We start from the raw sequence: 18,619 nt of genomic DNA on the forward strand, positions 1-18,619 counted from the left end.
TTTCACCATGTTGGCCAGGCTGGTCTCGATCTCCTGATCTCGTGATCTGCCCGTCTCGGCCTCCTAAAGTGCTAGGAGTACAGGTGTGAGCCACCGCGCCCGGCCTATTATTTTTAATAATATATAGTACATTTTAAAAAGTAACCATATAGGGAAACCATCACTCTGATACATTGCTGATAGGAACATAGAACAGAATAACCTCAATGGAAGGGAATTTGATAATACCGAACTGCATTTATCCTTTGGCTCAGAAATCTTACTCCAAGAATTTATCCTTAAAACACACTTGGACATACATGAAAAGATATAATACATAAGGTAATTTATTCCAGTTCTATTTGTAATGGCAAGAGACAGTAAAACTAATGTCTATGAATAGTGACTGGTTGAATAAATCATGGCACATCCTGATCATGGAGCTATAAAAAGAAGTGAGGAATATCTCTATACACTTACATGGGCTGATGCCCAGGATATATATTTTTTGCTTTTGGTTTCCAGGATATATTTTAAGTGGAAAAAGTAAGATAAAGAAAAGGGCATCTGTGCAATCCTACCATTTATCTAAGAAAGTGAATATTTATATATCCCTATCTCTATTATCTATCTCTTAATAAAAGCATAAAAGAAAGCCTTTTTTAAAAAGGTTATCTAAAACCCAAGAATTGCTCTCCTAGGTATATACCCAAGAGAAAAAAGAAATCACATATGTCGAACACAAAAACTTGTACGTGAATGTTCATGGCAACATTATTCATAAGAGCCCCCAAATGGAAACAATCCACATGTCCATCAACTGATGAATGGGGAAACAAATCAAAAAGAATGAAGTACTGTTTCATGCTCTAAAATGAATGAGCCTTGAAAACATTATGTTAAGTAAAAGAAGTCAATCACAAAAGGTCACATACTGTATTATTCCATTTATATGAAAAGTCCAGAGTAGGCAAATCTAGAGAGAAAGTAGACTCTGGTTGCTAGAGGTTAGAGGAAAGGGGAGGGGCAATGAACATCAATAGGTATGGGGAAGGGAGTGACAGATACAAAGTTTATTTCTGGGGAAATGAAGTATTCTAAAATTTGGTAGTAATGATGGTTGCATAGCTTTGTAAAATATACTAAAAACCACTGAAATGTACACTTTAAAAGGGTGAATGTTATGCTATATTAATCTCACAAAATATTGTAGCCTTATCAATAGGAAGAGACAAGAAAGTAGAAAGAACAAAAATAGGAACGGAAGGCAGGCACGGTAGTTCACACCTGTAATCCCAGCAATTTGGGAGGCTGAGGTGGACAGGTTGCTTGAGCCCAGGCGTTCAAGACCAGCCTGGCAATATGGTGAACTCCCCCCATCTCAACACACACACACACACACACACACACACACACACACACAATTACAAAAAAATTAGCCAGACATGGTGGCACACATCTATAATCCCAGCTACCCAAGAGACTGAGCTGGGAGAATCACCTGAACCCAAGAGGTAGAAGCTGCCTGCAGTGAGCTGTGATCACACCACTGCACTCCACCCTGGGCAACAGAGTAAGACCCTGTATCAAAGAAAGAATACAAGAAATAAGAACTAGATTTCTCTGAATATACCTGGCTTAACAGATTTGATATTAAAACAAAGTAAATATAATATATAGTTATTAAATTGAATTAAAAATGTAAAAGCAACCACTGAGATTATCTTTCTGGCATGGCAACCTGAGGACCTCTATGGATCCATTCCACAACGAAACTGGTGAAGATCATTAAAAAACAAAATTTAAGTTCTTTAGAAATTGTCTTAAGGCCATATAGCAAATGAAGAAACATTTATTCAAGAAAACCTACTAAAACTGGTCGGGCATGGTGGCTCATGCCTGTAATCCCAGCCCTTTGGGAGGCCGAGGCAGGCAGATCACCTGAGAGGTCAGATGTTCAAGATCAGTCTGGCTAACATGGTGGAAACCCGTTTCTACTAAAAAATACAAAAATTAGCTGGGTGTTGTGATGCATTCCTGTAGTCCCAGCTACTCGGGAGGCTGAGGCAGGAGAATCACTTGAACCCGGGAGGAGGAGGTTGCAGTGAACCAAGATCATGCCACTGCACTCCAGCCTGGGTGACTCAATGAGACTCCATCTCAAAAAAGAAAAGAAAAGAAAAGAAAACCTAACCTACTAAAACTAGTTAGGAATAGTAAGAGTCTATGGCATTTGAGTCATGACCAATTTCCTTACCATTCCATATTCGGAATGCTGGGAACCCTACTCCAGGTAGACACAGCCAAGAACACAGGGCTCCCTCTGCCCTCACCTCCCAACTAGAGGGCTGCAGTATCTTCCCATCAGGGCAGCATGTCTCCATTTCTCCTCCTTCCCCATCTACCTCTTGCAAATGCTAAGTTCTGGGTAGTGTAGCTGAAAGGTGGGAGCCCCGTTCTTCTACCCAGCCCCTACTCATGGGATACAGAATCTACTGAGAATACTGGGTCCAATCCCCCTCACTCCAGCCCATTCATACAGCAAAGGTTCCATGCCAGCACAGGCAAGCCTAGAATACCAAGGGCTATAGAACAGAAATTAAAGAAATTGAGTACAGAAAAACAATAGAGAGAATTAATAAACCTGAAAGTTGGTTCTTTTAAAAGAACAACAAAGTTGACAAACCTTTAGCTAGATTGACCAAGAAAAAGAGAGAAGGCTCAAATGAAAGAGGAAATGTTACTATTAATGTTACAAAATAACAATGATTATAAAGGAATATTGTGAACAACTGTACACCAACCAGATAACAGACAAAACGAACAAATTTCTAAAAAGACATAAACTACTAACACTGAATCAAGAAGAAACAAAAAATCTGAACAGACCTCTAACAAGTAAAGAAATTGGATTTGTGGTGGGCACAGTGGTTCACACCTGTAACCCCAGCACTTTGGGAGTCTGAGGTGGGAGGATCACTTGAGCCCAAGAGTTTGAGACCAGTCCAGGCAACACAGCGAGGCCCCATCTCTACAAAACAAAAAATACATAATTAGCTGGGCATGGTGACATACACTTGTAGTCCCAGGTACTCGGGAGGCTGAGACAGGAGGATTGCTTGAGCCTAGGAGGTCAAGGCTGCAGTGAGTCATGATCGTGCCACTGCACTCCAGCCTAGGTGACAGAGGAAGACCCTGTTTAAAGGGGGGAAGAAAAGAAATTGAATTTGTAACAAAACAATATCCACAAAGAAAAGCCTAGGCCCACATGGCTTTATTGGTGAATTCTACAAAACGTTTAAAGAATTAATGCCAATTCTTCACAAACTCTTCCAGGAAACAGAAGAGAATAACTCCTGATTTATTCTACGAGGCCAGTATTACCCTGATAACAAAACCTACACAACAAGAAATGAAAACTACACCAAGATCTCTTATGAACATAAATGTAAAAATTCTACAGAGATACTAGCAAACCAAAACCTCTATCTGAAAAAGCACATCTGGCCAGGCACGGTGGCTCATGCCTGTAATCCCAGCACTTTGGGAGGTCTAGGTGGGTGGATCACGAGGTCAGGGGTTCGAGACCAGCCTGACCAACATGGTGAAACCCCATCTCTACTAAAAATACAAAAATTAGCTTGGCATGGTAGCGGGAGCCTGTAATCCCAGCTACTCAGGAGGTTGAGGGAGAACAATTGCTTGAACCCGGGAGGCAGAGGTTGCAGTGAGCCGAGATCATGCCACTGCACTCCAGCCTGGGCAAAAGAGTGAGACTCCATCTAAAAAAAAAAAAAAAGAAAAAGAAAAAGACATCTACAAAAAACCCACAACTAACATCATAATTAATAGTAAATGACTGAATGTTTTCTTGTTAAGATCCAGAACAAAACAAAGATGTCCACTGTTGCCGTTTTTTTTTTTTTTTTTTTTCCTCCCAGGCTGGAGTGCAATGGCTCAATCTTGGGTCACTGCAACCTCTGCCTCCCAGGTACAAGCAATTCTCCCATCGCAGCCTCCCAAATAGCTGGGATTACAGGTGTGCACCACCACGCCCGGCTAATTTTTGTATGTTTAGTGGAGACGGGGTTCACCATGTTGGCCAGGCTGGCCTCGAACTCATGACCTCAGGTGATCCACCCACCTCAACTTCCCAAAGTGCTGGGATTACAGACATGAGCTACCGTGCCCAGCCCACTGTTGCCACTTCTATTCAATATCATACTGGAGGTTAATTCTAACCAGGGTAATTAGACAAGTAAATGAAAAGGCATTCAGACCGGAAAGGAAAGAAGTAAAACTCTCTATTTGCAGATCACATAATCTTGTGTGTGGAAAATCGTAAGGAATTCACCAAACAACTATTAGCACTAGTAAATGAGCTCTACAAGGTTGCAGGGTACAAGATCAATATACAAAAACAACTGAACGTCTACACAGTAGCAGTGAGCAAAAAGAAAATAAAATTAAGGGAAAAATTCCACTTACAATGGAATCAAAAAGAAAAATGTACTTAGAAATAAATTTAACAAGAACAAAATTTATATTCTGAAAACTGCAAAACATTGTTGAAAGACATGAAGGAAAGCTGGGCAAAGTGGCTCTCTCTAATCTCAGCACTTTGGGAGGCCAAGGTGGGAAGATCACTTGAGCCCAGGAGTTTGAGACCAGCCTGGTCAACATAGTGAGACCTTGTCTCTACAACACAATACAAACAATTAGCCAGCCATGGTGGTGAGTACCTGTAGTCCTAGCTATTCAGGAGGCTTATGCGGAAGGATCACTTGAGCCCAGTAGTTTGAGGCTTCAATGAGCTACTCCACTAAACCTGCCTGAGTGACAAAGCAAGACTCTGTCTCTTAAACAAAATTTTTTAAGGGATACAAACATAAAATTAAAGACATAAGTGAAAACTATAGTCTTACATTTGAATTGGAAATATCAGTATAAATTATACCAGTATAAATAACAGTATAAGTTTCCTCTTAAAAATACATATTTTATAAGCTATGTTCACTAAAAGTCTTAGAAGCAGTGACAACACAGCTGTAATGAGCTCCCCTAGAGTCCAGGTTGCAATCTCTAAATACCATATCCTGATAAAAAGAACCAGAACTCCTGGGGATAAAGGCTGATTCCAAGTTTAGAGAAGGAAATATCTCAGATGAATCCAGGGCATCTTGTTACACCAGTCTCATTTCTATGTGTTTCACATATATAAGCTCATTTAATCTTTATTTTATAGTTGAGAAAACTGAGGCTTAGATTGCCTAAGGTCATATAGATACAAAGTGACAAAAAACAGATACAAATCCAGGCTTCAGAGCCAGCACTTGAAAAGTCACTCAACCTTACTAGTAATCAGAGAATGCATATTAAAACAGGGAGGCAACTTTACCTTCTTATTAGATGGGCAAAAGTTAGTATCTGATAAAACGAAATTTTAGTGAGCACTTGAGGATAGAGGAACTCTTGCACATTGCTAGCGGAAACAATGTTTTGTATACCCTCTTTTGGATAGCAATTTCACCATACCTCATACATTTGAAGATGTACATACCGCATGCCCAGACGTTCCAAATTCTAGACTAGAGAAATTCTGTATACAGCTAAACAAGGAGAAAATATATTAATATAAACACCCATATTCATTACAACCCAGATTTCAAACAAGTGGGAACAAGTGGAAGCAACTTCAGTATCCCTCATAAGGAAGTTAGATAAACAAATGTGGCTTATTTATAAATTCTATAAAGCAATTCAAATGAATGAAACAGATCCACTGAAGAAACCTCAAAATGACATTGAGTGTAAAGTTTCATAAGACAATGTACAGTTTGATACCACTTATTAAAATCTTAAAAGTATACAAGGGTATGTTTCATTTATAAATGTATACAAGTATTCTAAAAGTACCAGAAAAATATGTAAATAGCCTACATTGACTTTAGGGGGCAAATAAGGGGTATTTTCATCCTAACTGTAACATTTTGTTTATATTTTTAAAAAGAGATTTGAAGCAAATATGGCAAAATTTTAACAACTGTGGTATATTGATAATGACATGTAGACATGTCATGTTATTTTATGTATATTTGAACTTTTTATAATTAAAATATTAAAAAATCTAGTGTACTGAATTTTTATCTGGTATCTGATATGAGGCACAATTTCCTCGTTACTAAAAAACAAACAAACAAAAAAGAGGGCCAGGTGCAGTGGCTCATGCCTGTAATCCCAGCACTTTGGGACACCGAGGCAGGAGGATCACTTGAGGCCAGGAGTTCTAGGCTGCAGTGAGCAATGATCGCACCACTGTACTCCAGCCTAGGTGACAGAAAGAGACACTCTCAAAAAAAATGAAACAAACAAACAAACAAACAAAAAGACTGAAGGCTACATTGAAGTGTGGTAACTTTCACGAGAGCCAGAAACAGAAAAGGGACATTAGTGGAATATTGGTGAAATCCAAATATAGTCCTAAGTTAGTTTAAGTATTCCTGTACTGTTAGTTTCTTGGTTTTGAAAAACGTACCATGGATATAAGATGTTAATGTTAGTGAAAGTGGAGTAAAGGATATACAGGAACTCTCTATGCTATCTTTGCAACCTTTCTGTAAATCTAAGTTTATTTGAAAATGAGGAAGGTATAAAATCAAATTCCATATTGTTTGTTTATTTTGAGATAGAGTCTCACTTTGTGACCCAGGCTGGAGTGCAGTTGTGTGATCTCAGCTCACTGCAGCCTTGACCTCCCAAGCGATCCTTCCACTTCAGCCTCCCAAGTAGCTGGGACTACAAGCATGAGCCACCACATTTGGCTACGTTTTTTATTTTTTGTAGAGATGGGGTCTCACTACATTGCCCAGACTGGTCTCAAACTCCTGGGCTTGAGCAATCCTCCCACCTCAACTCCCAAAGTGCTGGGATCAAAGGCATAAGCCACCACATCCAGTCCAAATCCATATATTTTCTCTAAACATTTTTCTGTTTTCTTTTAATGGGAATTCAACTTTTCAAGGACAAGTTTTAAGAGCCTATATATTTGCCAAGTGCCTTTTTCATGTCCAGGGTGGCATTACCTGTAGGTACAATCACCGCACTTCCTAGTTATGGCAATTTTGGTGTAAGGTAATAAAAGGGGTGTCATGGGAGCATCTGAAGCAGAGCTAACTAGTGTGGAAGAGTAATCTTTGAGACCAATATGTTCTCAACCTGCTACGTGCAAAACGTTTTTTAGCGGAAGCTAAATAGCAAAATATGATGCACAGTCGTATAAATTTTGAGAAGCCATTTGGAAGGCAAAACTTTGGAAAGGTAAAAGTATAATTTGAGATCTAAAACTAGCTAGTGATCCTAGGATGGTAGGTGACTTTCAGCCAAGCCAAATATCAATATGAAGGCTATGATTTCTTTTTGTTTTCAGTGAGGAAGGTCCTTCAACCTATCAAAGCTCTATTGGTTTTGCAGCTCACAAAGTCAGTGGTATCTTATTTGCATAGAGTATTTCTAATTTTTCAAAGTGATTTTACCATCATTGGACTTCACTGTATGAGGCAGGTGGGTGTTTTGTTTTCCTCAAGTGAAATGAATGAAGCTCAAGGAGGTGTTGGGATGCAAGACTATGGAACTAGTTAGTGCCAGAGCTGGAACCAGAACTCAGGGCCCTTTTCAATACTTCTCAAAGTTTTGTTTGCAGATAGATCACCTGAGAATCCTTTGAAAATGCAGATTCTGATTCAGTGGGCCTTTGGTGGGGTGTCTGAGACACTGCATTTCTATCAGGCTTCCAGGTTACTGCTGGTCCCCAAACTACACTCTGAGTAATAGATTAGATCAGGCTGAGTTTTTGTTTTTGTTTGAGTTTTGTTGTTGTTGTTGTTGTTTTGTTTTTGATAGGTTCTGGCTCCATTGCCCAGGCTGGAGTGTAGTGGTGTGATCTCAGCTCATTGCAATCTCTGCCTCCAGGGCTCAAGCAATCCTCCCATCTCAGCCTCCTGAGTAGCTGGGACCACAGCACACGCTACCAAGCCCAGCTAATTTTTGTATTTTTTGTAGAGACAGGGTTTCACCATATTGCCCAGGCTAGTCTTGAACGCAATCCTCCCATCTCAGCCTCCTGAGTAGCTGGGACCACAGGCACACGCTACCAAGCCCAGCTAATTTTTGTATTTTTTGTAGAGACAGGGTTTCACCATATTGCCCAGGCTAGTCTTGAACTCCTGAGCTCAAGCAACCCGCCTGCCTTGGCCTCCCCAAGTGCTGGGAGTATAGGCTTGAGCCACCACGCCTGGACAAAACCAGGCTGAGTATTAAACTCTGCTGGGTCAGCTTTCCCTGTGTATGTTTGGCAACATAGATGAATTTTATTGGGATGTTTACAAAAAGAAAGGAATCTGGCCTTGAAAAACATCTTTATACTATTCTCAAGCAAGAACAAACGACTTTCTGGGTGTTGTTCACTGTCTGTGGTACCTTTCTTCTCCACTTCATCCATGAGTAATTGACAGGCAGATTGTGCACTAGTAACTAGGGCTGGAGCTAGGCAGAAACATGCTTGGACACTCCCACTGTAAAATCGACTTTATGATTTAGGCTTTATCTGCAATTACAATCTATCTCAATCCCATATGCATTTGTGCTTTGGGATCTGCAGTTGTGCGTTTATTGGTGCTGCACATGTCAAACAGAAAACAAAGTCGCAGCGTCTTGGTGGTTTACCCCGGTCTCATGGGTGCCAGAAGCTAAATGTGCTGTGACTAGGGTGCTTTGTGTGGCTCCATGGATGACTTTGCCCAATGTGAGACTTGGTTTGGCAAACACAACACATCCTAAATGATAGTCAAAATGGTGTGGACTTACTGTGGGGAATTCCTTTGTGAGGAGAACAAGCTGTCTCTACTCAGGGGCTGGATTTGGTTTGGAGTATACTCGCCTGGTTTGCATGGGTCTGGCACAGAGAAGGGTGCACTGGTGTGGTGTCCTTGTACCGTCCTATACCCTACGATGGGGCTGGGACAGAGGGCAGCTGACAGCCCACAAGCACCTGCTCTAACAGCAAGCATGGCTGTTTGACCCTTTCCTTCTAACCGGACTGACCAGTGTGGTAAAGTGTCAACTTTCTTTGATAAAGTGCTTTTTTGTTTTCTCAATGACACATTATGAACCCTTCTCAAATATGACTGTTTAAGTACTTCCAAATATCAAGCCTATCCTGGAGGAGTTTGTTTAAAGAGTAAAGAAACTGAATTCTGGTGTTGAGCCTAGTCATCAACCAGAAGTGACCAGGCTTGGAAGTAGTTGGGATGACTGTTATACCAGGGTTAGAGGATTTTACAAAAAGACCTGCTTCTTAAAGATTATCCTGATATAAGGCATTCATCCATCTTTTTCACTCTATCACTCAACTAATATGTTGAACTCCCACTATATGTGTAAAGCTCTGTACTAGCCAAGGGAGTGATGGCAGTAGATGAAGAAATAAAGATATGGCCTTTGTCCTTGAGTATTCCATGTCTGAGAAACTAAGAAACACACATAATAAACATGTAAACATAATAAATGCTAACTGGTCCAGAGCTGTACGTCCCAAAGAGAGTCATCCTGAATCCCATGGCAAGAGAAAGTTTTACAGGAGAGGTGAAATTAAAGCTGGAAAGGGTAGGTAGTATTTTAATGCAGGAAAAGTGGGCAAAACCACCTAAAGTACAAGGTGTCTGCAAAATCAGGGCTAGAACAGTTCTATGGAGGGAAGCTGTGGAGGACAAGGCTGAAATGCAGGTTGTGAAGCCTCCTGAAAACCAAGGCAAAAAGAGTTATTTCTTCCCAATGGCAGTGGGAAGCCATCTGAGGTTAACAAATCTTCAGATTTTATCACCATGGAGAACTCAGATTTTCGTTAGATTAATATATAATCTTCAAAGGTAAAATGAGACATTACATTCTTAATATAAAAGTGTTTTAAATTGCTAAAAATAAAAAAAAAGAGGAGACATGCTTAAAGCATAATTCTTTGGCATTCAACATACTAAGTGCCAATTTCATCATTACAAACCCAGTTTTCTAATCCTTGCTCTGTCATTGCTTTATTGGTGTTAGGAAGGACAGTATCTCTAGGCCATATGTCCTCAAATGTAAAATAAAAGGGCCAATCAAGATCATTTCTAAAGCTCCCGAATCAATTATTTCAGTTCAAAATAAATTATTCTCATTCTCCTGTTTGGCAGGCTTTCTCCACAACACACTGTGTTAGAAAATAAAAATTTGTTATTAGTCCATGTAATGATACTGTAATCACTTTTAATAAATACACAGATTTGTTCTATCTGCATTGCAAAATAGAAATATGCACACTGGAAAATATTCATTAAACCCTTTGATACAAAAAGTATCTCTGGAGGGCACATTGCTTCATTTTTCGGACTACTGGACTGCCTATTAAAAATTTTTATTTTGGCCAAGGTGCGGTGCCTCTTGCCGGTCTTCTCAGCACTTTGGGAGGCTGAGACAGGAGGATCACTTGAGCCCAGGAGTTTAACAGCAGCCTGGGCAACATAAAGAGACCCCACCTCTATTTTTTTTTTTTTTTTTTTTTTTTTTTTTGAGACGGAGTCTCGCTCTGTCACCCAGGCTGGAGTGCAGTGGCCGGATCTCAGCTCACTGCAAGCTCCTCCTCTCGGGTTCACGCCATTCTCCTGCCTCAGCCTCCCGAGTAGCTGGGACTACAGGCACCCGCCACCACGCCCGACTAGTTTTTTGTATTTTTTAGTAGAGACAGGGTTTCACTGTGTTAGCCAGGATGGTCTCGATCTCCTGACCTTGTGATCCGCCCATCTCGGCCTCCCAAAGTGCTAGGATTACAGGCGTGAGCCACCGCGCCCGGCCTACCCCACCTCTATTTTTTAAAAAATTAAAGACAAAATAATTTTAGACTTTTCGACATCGCAGATGAAAAATATTTTATTTTTTGTATTTTAGACGGAGTTTCTGCTCTTGTTGCCCAGGCTGGAGAGCAATGGTGCGATCTTGGCTCACTGCAACCTCTGCCTCCCAGGTTCAAGTGATTCTCCTGCCTCAGCCTCCCAAGTAGCTGGGATCACAGGCATGTGCCATCACAGTCGGCTAATTTTGTATTTTTAGTAGAGATGGGGTTTCGCCATGTTGGCCAGGCTGGTCTCGAACTCCTGACTTCAGGTGATCCATCTGCCTCGGCTTCCCAAAGCGCTGGGATTACAGGAGTGAGCCACCGGGCCCGGCCCAGATGAAAACTCATTCAACAAAACTCTAGCAAAATAATTTTTAAAAATGTAACCTTGAATGTATCACAGTGGTAACATTACTGACCCTTGCATTTTTGTGCTGTAGAGGGAGCACCAAAAGTAAATTTGTCACTAATTTTTTTTTTTTAATGCACCCATAAAAGGACGGATTCCTTTTTCCTTCTTTGAATTGGCAATTTTAAAAAAATTAAAGAACTTCTGTGAAAGCAGAAGCAAAGAGCTCGTGAAAACGGAAGTGTTCTAAGTGCAAGTTTTGCAATCATTCCTATTACCATAGGGTATAAGAAACTTTGGTTCGTTTCTGCACTCCCCCAATTAGCTCTGTGATGAAAAAAAAACAAAAAACTTTATCTGGTTTTACTTGTCCTTTGAAATACTTACTACGATTGTGGTTATGCTTTCGTTTTATGTCTGTTCCTTCTCTACTGCTCTGAAAGATATTTCAGTGTCAGGACTATGTATTCACAGTTCCATACCTGGCATGTAAGTTATTCATTGACTAAAATGCATGTTTTTGTTAATCTGTGAATTGAAGCAGTTGGATTAAATTTTCCATGTCCCTTCTATCTTTATGTTTCTGTGATACATTTTAATTTAGTTTGAATTACCTCAGCCTAGGCAGTTAATTTTTTCCCTTAATTTGTAGCCTTTTATTGCTCATTAATCCTCTTTCTAAATAAGGACATGTGTCCTAATTCAATTTGAAAATAAAGTAGTACAAGTAGCTAGCGTGGTACTAAGTTTAGACAGGAAATGCTTCTCTGAGGGAGTGCCACAGAGTTTGCTGTTGCAGCCAACCAACTCCTACCTCTTGAAGTTAGGGTTTGCATCTAAAAAATAAATTTAAAAACTAAAAAGCCAGGTAAAGGCAAATCAAACTTAAAAATAATTTCGAAACGGAGAATCTGGTGTTCTAAGTTTTACAGATAATAAAGCACAGTAAAGTTTTGTCGGTGAACCTGCTATTGAGCCCAGGAACATAATCCAGCTCTACATGGTCGTCCTTTGTACCAACAGACTCCAGTAACCTCAGTGAGAAGAGTCATGGCCCTGCAGTTGACTATCCACATTTCTTTAATGTAAGTCAAAGCCCATTACAATGCATCCTGTTACAATGGAAATCTCAGTTTTGGAAGTCCACTTATTATTTTGAGCAACATTATATACAACCCAACAGATAAACAGATACAATAATTGACAACTTGTTGAAATGTTAGAGCTAAACCACAAAGAGTAACTGAGTAATGCTGTGCTCAACATTAGATGACCTATAAAATTCAACTGGCAAAGGGAGATCAAAGAATTGTGCTTTATCTTGAGCTTGAATTGGATGACAAGGAGATTAGGAAATCCTAAGTGGAAAAATATTCAAATCATTGTGTTTTCTATATATTTTTCTTACTACCTATTTCCAGTTATAAATCTTACATCTGTGCCTCTGCATACCATTTCTTTTAAGTACAATACTAAACATTCTTTAAAATCATTTTCTACTAACCACAAAAGGTACACTCAGATAACTGTAAAAGCATCTGCTTTCAGAAGAAAAGCATCAAATATTCAGGGAACTTTATTTTTAAAGAATAAATCAAATAAGACACAGCTTTCGTTTACCCAAACATGCATAATCCGACCTAAATATAAAATGCACTTAATTGGTAAATTACACATGAAATACAAAGGGAACGCAATTTTACATATGTAAAATGATTGCCAGCTATAGCAATTTAACAGTCAAATTTATCAGAACATTGTACATTAAAAAACAAAAACAACTTAAAGCCAATTATCTATAGTAAACCAAGGAAAATTCTGATACGGAATGGTTTGACTCAAAGCAAAGAATAAGGCACCTGCTATGAATTTAGCGCAACCATAAAACAGAATTAGTTAACCAAGATACTTGTTTCAAAAAGGCAAACAAGTACAGAAATTGATAACTGGGTGAGAAAGGCAAGTAACAATTTAGTTAAAAACCTGCTGGCCCAAGGTCAGTTGATTAATTTCTTATTCCAGAATAGTTAAGTTCCTGAAAGTCCTTAACCACTCCGCTCCCTTACTGCTCTCCACGTTTGAGGGTATCAGAAGCCCTCTATGAGGTTCACACTGTGTATAGACTAGGTAGCAGATTTCCCTTCTGTTCCTCTTAAAACAGCTTATTTTAAAAGAAATATCCTGAGGCAATTAACAAAGCAAACACAAGCAGCTTTCTTTCCAACGCATTAATACATAGACACTGCTCAGGTTTTTATTCACCAAGTTATGGCTAAGTATACAAACAGCCAGTACTTGCAGTTTTCAACAGTACTAGAAAACCCAAAACCTGCCCTATCACCCTCACCCTTACCATTAGTAAAACGTAAATCTGATCAATCATAACCTATAAAATCATATAACAAAGGGAAGACTAAAGACTGATCATTATCAGTAAATCCATTCAATTCCAGATGCCACTTTAGGCTGATGTGTCTAGGACCCTAACGGCATTTCGATCATTAATCTAGAAAAGCATTTCCAAACTAAGGATAACTTTGTAGTTGATGTGCCTTTTTTTGCTATTAAAAGTGCTATTTAACATGCTAAAATAAAATATCTTATGGCACATTGGACTCAACAGCATGTTCTAATGAGGCATCCATGTTTAGTAGTATTTTTCCCTAGAATTTTGTTTGGCATAGTAAACCCCTTTGATACATTAAAATAATTCTGGTGAAATCAATGTAACATAATAAATGTAACATAAACAAACCTTCCCTGATTGACTTCACTCCACCACGGCAGCTTTTAATGAAACCACAGTAACTGATTAGGTCAGAAAATGATCAAGTTTTTTCTATGGCATCTTGGGTTACTATACTCACTCATGCAAAATCCAAGGTAGTGTAATGGAAACAATATTGGTAAAATAGATGTTGTGGCTACAAGCATCTCCCTTTATATTAGACATTTAGAAGCTTTTAAAAAGTTTTAGATGCTAAAGGTTGTGGCAAAACTAGGCTGTGTAGTTGTTCGATTTATAAGCACCTTATTACAGGACAGTTACATGAACCTATAAGGGAGTGTGCTTTCAGTTCAAGAGTAATAAAGTGCCTAGCTATATAAAAACCACAAGACTTCAAATTGTAATTTAAGCTAACTGCATTTATACATTAGGGTTAACAAAATCTAGACCCTGTCTATGCAGACTTAGACTAATTGTTCATAGTGTTTTAATAACCACATAAAAAAACTTACTCTTAATTGACTGAATAAGTAGGGTCCACTACTGTATCTTAACAATCAAATTTTATTGCTTTATTCATGTGGTGTTTTTTGCAAGGCACTGTGGTATGGACTAGAAAACTTGGAATGACTCATGAAGAAACCTTGGAATGATACATGAAGCATGATAGGAAAGTCATTCTGAGGCAGGATGCTTTACTGAATTGTTTTCAACCAGGGTATCAAACATCAGGAATGAGTTCAAGTTAAAATTCACAGGAGAATGGAAACATCTTAAGGTCAGTCACTTCACATGCCCATCCTGATACTTTGAATAATCTGGAAAATTGCTGTAAAAAGAAAGAGCAAATATTAAAATAAGCTTTGAATAAAACAGGTCCAGTGACTAACAAATATTAATTAAGGTAGCTGAAGAATCCAAAGGTACTCTTACATTTGCAAATGGTACATAACTTCATTATAATAAGAAGTGACGATAGGCCTATTTGAACAAATAAAACAATGAAATGTCCCTGAGTTATTTTTTTTAATCTTAGCTTCGCTGAATTTTATGTCTAAGTATTACCAAGAGAACTTCCAGATAAGTAATCATTTTACAAAGAACTTAAAGCACCAAAGCAAACAGGTTTTTCCAGCATAGAATTATTTTGGTTTATCCCTAAATAATTAAGCATCCTTTTAAGGCCTGGCCTATAACACAAGCATGTTTCCTCATTCTCACAAAGCTGAAATTCAATAATCTTCAGGTTATATAAACTGCTTGGCTCTCAGCCATTTATCAGGAAAGTTTCCAATTGGTAAGTGCAAAAGAAAGGCAAAGTGAAACGTTAAACAGAAATCTCAGTAACTTTAGAAAGTGGAAAACCAACATCTACTTCAATATTAACAGCTTGCATATTAAGACGATAAACGAAGAGAGGAAAGACCTTTTTTTTGTAATCTATTTGCAAAGGCAAGTGTCTGTTACTCTGACAGCAGGCTGCCCTGACAATTTTTTTTAAACCATATGTCAAACGTTTCTTTTATTAACCTAAAAACATTTGACTCACATTAAAATGCCAATCAGGTACATTTCCTCTACAGTGAATCAATTCTTTGCACAAGCTTTACTTCATAAAATATACTCAATTTTGACATTAAGATATTAAATTCTGGTATATGTTAAATCAAGTGCTAACATCTGTATGTACATATTTATAAGTTCCTTTGCAAAGGCTGATAATGAAGTTAAAAAACATTCTAATTTATCATTCCGTTAGGTTTTGTCTGGTCGTACATTTATTCCAACTCGATCATTACCAAGACTTGACCTCCTTTCTGATCTCCTGTGAGTACAAATTAAGCTAGGAGAAGTTTCTGGAGCACTACCCTCTGTGCATATGTGGAACAAGTAATTTGGTTCAGATGAAACAGAATTATGTGGAGTCCTCGGCAGGTGGGTTGAGAACTACGCAGGTAGGACTCACTACTGACCGGTCACCACGTCATCCCAAACCCTTTCAACCCAAGACTCTACCTGATGCGAGCCCGCAAGAGACTTACCAGAGCCACAGACAACAAAAATGAAGAGAGCCAATAACCAGGGTCCTACAGACGCCTTCTCTTCGGGGGCATTTCTCTGCAAAAGCGAAAATCCACCATTTCAGATGCAGACAAACCACTCGGACCCCAGGCTCCCACAGCCCCGGTGGCCGGTCCCCTCACCCACAGGTCTCCCCTTCGGTTCCCGAGCCCCTACAGTCTGGCGGCTCGCAGACTCGGGCCCCTACCCCTCCACAGCACAGCCCACAGTCGGCCGGATCCGGGAGAAAACGCGACGCGGCCCCAGGGACCCCGACTGTGCCCCGGCTGCGGAACGCAGAGGGGCGACCGCTCTTTCCTTACCGAGGTCTTGGCGACGTTGCCGCGCTGGGTGATGTTCTTGCTGTGCTTCTCGTTGGCCATACGGATCCTCTGCTTGGCGACCATCTTCGCGGCGCCACCACCTGCCCCGGCCACCCCTCGGACTCGCTCGCTCGCCTGCCTCCTCTCGAGCCGCTGCGAGGCTCGGCTCGTGGTGCCCGCGCCGCCGGAGCGCCGAGGTTCTCAGGCCAGGCGCTGGCTACGGCCGCTGGGCCTGGGCGCGGCAAGCGCGGGGACTGAGCACAAGCCGGGCGCCGGTCGCCGACTGACTGGCCAAGCCTGGCGGGTGCGCGGGAGGAAGATAACTGGCCGCCGGGTCGTTCTCGCACCGCAGTCGCCGCCGCTTTGGCCGCCGCCGGGAGCGCGGAGTGAAAGAGGAAGGAAACGCAACGCAACAACGGGAATGTGCAGCCCGCCGCCTCGATCTACTTTGGGTTCGGCTGCCAACGTCAGCACTAGGTGGGCTCCGCCCCGCGGAAGTGCGCGCCCCTCCTGCTAGAGAAGGAGGGCGAAAGCAGACGCACCCGCCCCAGTCCAGCCCTCCCAAGCTCGGTCAAGCGTCGCCCCAGATCTGTGCTTGCGCGTTCGGGCGCCTCTTCCGCGTCACTCCTCAACCGGAAGTGAATTGGCCCCGAGGCTGCTGGCTCCGGAAACACCAGCTCGCTGTTTCCACGCAGGAGGAGACGTGTAGGGGCCGGGTTCGGCCCTCGTGAACTCTCACCCGAGCGGTTTCTTTTTCCGGGACAACATGGCGCCGTCCACGCCGCTCTTGACAGGTGAGTTCTGAAGAAGCAAGGGACTCTCTTTCTTCAGACTAGTTTCTTATTTTTGTCTTTGTCTTTGAGAACTACCCGAGGAGCCCGAAAAGTCTGATCTGCCTTTTCTTGTGGCTTGCGGAAAGGCCAGACTATCTCTTGGCTTTCTTGATATAGCGTGGCAGTCGGAAGTGAAGTCTCCGCCTCTGGGCTTTCGTATTCCCCCTCCCTTTCACTGATCCATCATTCTTGCCTGCGGATTCATCTTCTACAGGAATAGAAGAAGGGGGAGAAAAACAGAATGTGCTAGTTGAATTTGTGACACCTGGGTCTGCAATACTGGTGTTACACGGGCCCTTGTGAAGTCATTTAGCTCTACAGTAAGGACAAAGACAAACAGAGTTAGTCCACTAGAATGACCACGCACATTAAATACACCTGGACTTAAGTAATTCCAAATTCTGGCCTGCCTTCCTTAATGGGGTTTGTAGTACTGAATAGGGAGAGTGGAGCTGTAATGCAGATTTCAAATGATGAAGGTGGGGTTGGAAGAGGATATAGCAGTGAGCATGATAGAGATATTCTAGCAACATTTTATTTTGAAATGGTTATGAGCATATTAAAAGTAGAACATTAGAGGACTTTTGAAATTTTGAAGCTGAAGACAGAGTGTGTAGTGTTGAAGAAGATAATAAACTTAGATTGGACAATGCTGGGGAAGTTGCTTTACTAGGTTGTGGCTAGGAGTATTTGCATGTGAGTATTATGTAAGGGAAAGAATTGGGAAGGAAAAGAAGGCTTTGGTTAAGTTCTGGTAACTATACAGAAGGAAGAAAGTCATTAAGAGAAACGTCTGCATTTGAGGAGGAAGGCTATTTCCTCCCTTTTCCCCCATCCCCTGAAAGGAACCTTAAGGGCCGGGCGCAGTGGCTCACGCCTGTAATCCCAGCACTTTGGGAGGCAGAGGTGGGCAGATCACGAGGTCAGGAGATCGAGACCACCCTCGCTAACATGGTGAAACCCCGTCTCTACTAAAAATACAAAAAAATTTAGCCGGACGTGGTGGCGGGCGCTTGTAATCCCAGCTACTTGGGAGGCTGAGGCAGGAGAATTGCTTGAACCCGGGAGGTGGAGGTTGCAGTGAGCCAAGATCGCGCCACTGCATTCCAGCCTGGGCGACAGAGCGAGACTGTCTCAAAAAAAGAAAGAAAGAAAGAAACCTTAAAACATTTTTGCACTTTTTGCCAGTCTACGTTTCTATTTCTACATTTTAAAATCTTTATTATTAAGCACCATGCCCACTGATAGTCTGTCTTCTACAGTTTAGTCATCATTTATCAAACGCTGGCTATAATGTGCTAGGTAATGTGCTAGGCAGAGACTGTTGGGCAAAGTTACATAATAAATTTTTTTTAGGTTCGTAAAGGTAGCTTGTTATTCACAATTTTTAATACTAAATTCTTATTTGAACTCTAATGAAAA

The 18,619-nt window shown here is 40.9% G+C and overlaps 2 protein-coding genes across 3 annotated transcripts in view; one reads left to right on the plus strand and one right to left on the minus strand.

Moving 5' to 3' along the window:
* Window positions 1–14,524: 14,524 nt before the first annotated feature.
* On the minus strand, window positions 14,525–16,940 carry LOC105463684 (stress associated endoplasmic reticulum protein 1). Its single transcript, XM_011710900.3, has 3 exons — window positions 16,365–16,940; window positions 16,023–16,098; window positions 14,525–14,809 (listed from the first exon to the last, which is right to left on the minus strand). The coding sequence occupies exons 1-3, from the start codon at window positions 16,446–16,448 to the stop codon at window positions 14,769–14,771; spliced, it is 201 nt and encodes a 66-aa protein (XP_011709202.1). The 5' UTR covers window positions 16,449–16,940; the 3' UTR covers window positions 14,525–14,768.
* A 63-nt stretch (window positions 16,941–17,003) lies between these two features.
* LOC105463683 (eukaryotic translation initiation factor 2A) overlaps window positions 17,004–18,619 on the plus strand; it is a 34,632-nt gene continuing 33,016 nt past the window's right edge. For both annotated transcript variants that reach the window (XM_071091097.1, XM_071091098.1), the window contains exon 1: window positions 17,004–17,158. In XM_071091097.1, the coding sequence (XP_070947198.1) occupies window positions 17,131–17,158 (28 nt within the window). In that variant the 5' untranslated portion in view covers window positions 17,004–17,130. The remainder of the gene's footprint in view (window positions 17,159–18,619) is intronic.

Source organism: Macaca nemestrina, chromosome 2, assembly GCF_043159975.1.
Source record: "Macaca nemestrina isolate mMacNem1 chromosome 2, mMacNem.hap1, whole genome shotgun sequence".
Lineage (NCBI taxonomy): Eukaryota > Metazoa > Chordata > Mammalia > Primates > Cercopithecidae > Macaca > Macaca nemestrina.

What these genes read in the sequence shown, in the direction of transcription:
- LOC105463684 (XM_011710900.3), bottom strand. Translation starts at nt 16,448, where the DNA reads ATGGTCGCCAAGCAGAGGATCCGTATGGCCAACGAGAAGCACAGCAAG. An exon ending in GCAACGTCGCCAAGACCTCG is followed by an intron (nt 16,099 to 16,364) that starts GTAAGGAAAGAG and finishes TCGCTTTTGCAG; the next exon opens with AGAAATGCCCCCGAAGAGAA. An exon ending in TTTTGTTGTCTGTGGCTCTG is followed by an intron (nt 14,810 to 16,022) that starts GTAAGTCTCTTG and finishes TTCTTTTTACAG; the next exon opens with CAATTTTCCAGATTATTCAA.